General features: G+C 66.1%; 1 protein-coding gene across 1 annotated transcript in view; it reads left to right on the forward strand.

The window, feature by feature from the left end:
• ATP11A (ATPase phospholipid transporting 11A) overlaps positions 1-4,945 on the forward strand; it is a 146,159-nt gene that overhangs the window by 68,052 nt on the left and 73,162 nt on the right. The window contains 1 exon segment of the mRNA XM_027776208.1: positions 3,930-4,052. Coding sequence (XP_027632009.1) covers positions 3,930-4,052 — 123 coding nt within the window.

Consider the following 4,945-nt stretch of genomic DNA (forward strand, 5'->3'; position numbering starts at 1 on the left):
CATGACCCCGTCTGTCAGTGCGGGGACTTCTCTGGTGGGGCAGCTCGGGGTGGGGATGCGCACTGTCCTGGTGCCCCCACCCATCACGCCGTCTCCACCACTGCCCGGGGGAGCCGGGGAATCCTGGGACGTGGGGTCAGGCTGTCATCTTGGAGCCGGCTCGGCAGGGCCCTGGGACACTGAGAGGCCCCCAGCTCTGCCATTTCCCTGTCCATGCTAGACCCGCTCCACCTTGCCCTGCTCCCATGGGCCAGGGAGGACATGCACGGCCCGGGGCCAGGGTCGGATGGCGCCTGCCTGCCCAGGACCGCCGCAGACCGTGCGTGGATGGACGTGAGCGTAACGAGGCCCGTTTATTGGACCCGCCTTGTGCTGTCGCCTAGGCTCCCAGTCACCACGCACACCCTGAGCACTGAGCTTTTCAGAGACCGTAGTGCATCGTGGGAGAGGAAGCTGGCCTTCCCTTTGTGAGTTGGATGGACACCGAGCTAGGAAAACCGGACTCAGCCACGGTGCTCTCGGGCGCGTGCCTCCCTGCTGGCCGTCCTGCTGTGCCTGGAGACCACGGAGCTGCACCGGGGACGGTGGCCCAGGATCTCTGCCCTCCAGGCATGCCTGGTCTGGAAAACAGGGCTGCGAGGTTTGGGTTTAAACAGCAGAGCACGTGTGAGGTGCCCTCCACAGCCTTCCTGCAGTCCGCCAGCCCCTGAGCCTGGGAGGTCGTGGGACTGCAGGTAGCCTGGCTCCCCTGACTCCTGTGTTTGGAGACATGGGTGCGAGTGAGGCTTCGGGAAAGAGACTCCAGAGATGCTCCCGGACCGGGAGGCCGAAGTTCTGCTCTGCACTTTGCAAACAAGGGTATGCAGGCCGCTGCCAGGGCAGCCCCCGAAGCTTGGGGCGGGCTGGCGTTGGGGGAGCAGAGTGGGGACAGGAGAGCTGGCGTGGGGCTAGGGCTTCTCTTTCCGGGGCTCCGTGGCCGGCGTGGGGCCAGGGCTTCGCTTTCCAGGACATGATGAGCTGGGCCACGACGTAACATGGATGTCAGGTCGTGATCAGATGTCTGGAAACCCCGGATCCCAGGCGAGGTGACCCGTGTGCACGTTCCTGTCCAGGCCGCGCCCGCCGGGGTGTGTGGCACAGTGGCGGGGTCAGACCGGGTCACTGGTGGTCATTCGTCTCCTCCCGCCACGTGAGCAGCACAGTGGCAGGGGGGGGGGGGGGGGGGGGGGGCCTCGTTTGCGGGTGGGGCTGCAGTGGAGAGGGCGTGAGTATGCCCAGGAATCGGAGGTCGGAGACGGAGCGTGGCTCCGAGGACTCTTGCTCACGCGGGCTTGATCCCAGAGGGGCCTGTGTGACTCGGTCCGTCAGCCTGTGCAAGCCCATGCTCCAGTGTTGGTCCTGCGTGTGTGGCACTCCTGGGCACGCCGCCACCTCTAGCTTCTGTCTGAGATGGAATTAACAGTCTCTCTCCTGTAGCAGTGAAGGACGCTGGCCCTCCGTCCTCCTGCCAGGCCCCGTCAGCGCTGCAGCCCTGGCCCGGGACTCGAACTGTACAGTGGGCCGTGTGGAATCCAGCCACCTTAGCACCATGTGGCGGGCCAGCCCCACTCTACCCTGAAAGCGCGGTGAGGCGTCACTTCCGTCCTGCTCGCCCGTCTGACAGGCCGGCGGCCGGGGCTCAGTAGGTCCCAGCTCCGTCCCTGGGGCTCACCGTTTGTGGCCTCGCTCGCCATATGAAAGCCAGAACTCTGCGCCAGAGGTGGCCAAGGCTCTCAGCTGTCCCGCTCGCTGCCGAGGCCCCACAGAGATGTGGCCGGTCCGTGGTCACACAGCAGGCCAGCAGCCGGCGGGCACGGTGCGTGGATGGTCACGAGCCAGCCTGGTGGGCTCACTCCAGCTGCGCCCGGCCGTACCCGTGTCCCCAGACTCTCAGCATTACCCGTCTGGAGCCACACATTGAGGGGACCACACACACGGCCCTCCAGGAGAGGCCGAGCCCCAAGGGGCAGACGTTGCTGGCCTCTCCGAAGCCGAGACCGTGGAGTGATGTGTGGCCTCGTCGAGGTCCTGCCTCCTTACCGCTTGTTTCTGCGACGTGCCTGGGTGGGAACACAGAAAGTGCTGACAGGCCGTCCCTTGTGTCCGCGGTCGGCTTCGTCCATCGTGCGGTGACCGTCAGAGCAAGAGCACAGGGCAGCCCAGCGTCCCGCACGGCCTCTGCCGGGGACTGCCCGGTGGCCGCCCAGCAGGGCCCGGTTGCTTCCTTCTCAGGACGTTTGGGTCTGAGGGCACAGGCGAGTCCTCCACGTGTGGGTGGCACTTTGTGTTCACCCCCCACATGGCGGCAGCTTCGCACGCGTCCAGGTGGAGGGCCCAGAGTCCCGTGGTCGTCTTTAATGGGAGTATCTAACAGCCAGCGTCCGCTCACGTGTTGGGGTGCGATCAGGCTTCATCGCTCCAGTCTAATCACCCCCTCATGCAGACAGGGCCCTGGTCCTGGCTGGAGACTCCCCCACCCGTGGGTGGCCACGCGGCTGGGGAGATTGTGGCTTTCGGGTCACAGTGTCCTGGCTTGTGGGCACTCCCGAAATTTAGCCACTGCCTCGAAGCAGAGAAGAGACGTCTCTGGAATTGTCATGTCCCTGTCACGTTCGTGTCACGTTCACGTCATGTTGGTGTCACAGTCATGCCACATTCATGTCACGTTGGCGTCATGTTGGCATCGTGTCCGTGTGTCACATCAGTGAGTTTTGTTTGTGCCTAAGGGGGCAGGGCCGGGCGGTCTGAGTGCCAGGGACGGATGTGCTGCCGGGCTGAGAGGCTCCGGCGTCCCCACTGCCTGGAGGGGGCCTGGCTGGGGAATGCCAGCGCCCGCTAGGGACAGGAAGGCGGCCGGCTTGCGGCGAGGCTGAAGGGCAGGGTCTGGCTGCCCTGTGCGCGCCGTGGGCCATGGTCTCAGCAGTCCGCGGGCTCCTCACGTCCACGCCGAGGGAAATGCCCCATCCTGGCCAGGGGGCGGCCACGTCCGAGTCTGCCCCCAGGGCCTAGGCAGTCGAGGCCATAGAAGGCCATTTTATAGTCCCTGCTGAGCAGCCTGGACACGTCGCATCTACGGGGCTGGTGGGGTCTCTCCCTTCCATTCACGTCGGCTGTCGCAGGACAAGGAACTCGGGGACAGCCGTCGCAGATGGGTGTGTTGGAAGATGAGAGTGGGGTGCCAGTGGCCACTGCCACCCCCATGCAGTGGACTTCAGGGGTGGCGGGTCTGGCTGGCCCGTGGCTCAGCTCTGAGCCTGTCTGTGACCCTGAGGCATTCCCTGTCCTGACCGCCCGCCTCTGACCGTGTCTTCACCCACGGGTGCCTCTGTCACCTCGTCAGCTCACTTGTTCCCAGCAAAGCTGACGCCCGGGTTCCTTTAGAAGAACCGGGGTGCGGGCCGAGGCCGTGGGTTCTGAGGTGGCCTTGTGCGCTGCGTGCCCTGTGCTGATGGCGTGGGTAGGACGAGTGCCCAGGGCCCAGTGTCCTCTCAGCGCCAGGACAGCCAGACTCCCCGTGCAGGAACCAGGACCCGGGTGGCCGGGTGACCTGCTGCGTCTGGATCCCATGAGGCCATTGCCCCAGCTCGTCCTCTGCTGCGAGCCTTGGCTGGGCCGTCAGCCGCGATTCTCAGACCAGCCTGCAGGCTGTCCCCACCCGGCTAGCTTCGGGGGACACCACGTGCCTCCTGGTGTTTCCCTCATCTGCACGAGCCTCTGGCCTAGAGGGAGCCCTGCGCCCGTGGGGCCGCTGACTCGGGACAGCTGGGGCCTGCGCAAAGCTCTCCCGCCCTCGGTCAGGAAGGGCAGGTGTCTGTTTCCATGGGCACACCCTGAGGGGAGAGCTCCCGGGCAGGCTGTAGCCGTACCTGACGCTGTACTCTCACCCACAGTGCGCGGGGGAGGAGAACTGTGTGGACAGTCGCACCATCTACGTGGGCCACCGGGAGCCCCCGCCTGGCGCCGAGGCCTACATCCCGCAGAGACACCCGGACAACAGGATCGTGTCCTCCAAGGTACGTCTCCAGGCCGTGAGACCCCGCAGGGATCTGCATGCACACACGTAGAGGACACACCCACGGACACGCCCATGCACTGTCTCCAACCTTCCAGCCATAGAGCTCAGCCCCTTGGTCCCTGACCTGGCCTGGCCTGCCCCGGCCGCTCGGGCCATGCGAGCAGAGCACCCAGCTGATGAGTGTGGGGACACACAGGGCCTGCTCGGGCCACGGGGTGCGGGGTCTGTGGGAGCTGCATGTGCCCTCCCACGGCTTGGGACAATGGCTGAGACGGTGGCTGTCAGCCCTGGTACTTCCGTGGTCCTGCTTGGCCAGGCCCGGGCTGTCACTGCACTTTCCCGGACACTCCCGCTGACCTCTGTGGGCCGCCCATGGACTGGGGAGGTGCACTGGCCCCCTGTGCCCCCTCTGCCACAGCCCTGCCTCTCTGCTCCCCGCCTGAAACCGAGCGGGTCGCTGACAGTAGCCCAGGCTGGGGGTGGCGAGGTGGGGCTGTGTGGGCGGTAGGCCCAGGAGTGCTATCAGAGGTGACCGCTCCTGGTCAGGACCTTCACTCCGGGTGCTCCAGTGGGGACAGCATGCGCTCAGCAGCCAGAACTCGAGGAGCCTGGTGGCTCTGCCGCTGCACAGCTGGGCTGGGTGGAGGGCTGGGTGCGGGTCACCTTCACCTCAGGAGTCGGCCGAGCTCTCTGCATGCCCCACTGGAGGGCCTCACTTACACCTGATCTCGCTTCCGGGGAACGTGTGGAGTTGCAGGGAGGGTGGCAGACTCACGTGGGGACCGCCTCAGGAAGGGCGAGGTCCTGGGGTGGCGCTGGCGTTGGTGAGCGGAGTGCAGAAGGGCTGACGGTACCAGCGTCTCCCGTGCCTCGACGGCTGTTGCCAGGGGC

The sequence above is a fragment of the Tupaia chinensis genome, unplaced genomic scaffold (assembly GCF_000334495.1).
Source record: "Tupaia chinensis unplaced genomic scaffold, TupChi_1.0 Scaffold000644_1, whole genome shotgun sequence".
Classification (NCBI taxonomy): domain Eukaryota; kingdom Metazoa; phylum Chordata; class Mammalia; order Scandentia; family Tupaiidae; genus Tupaia; species Tupaia belangeri.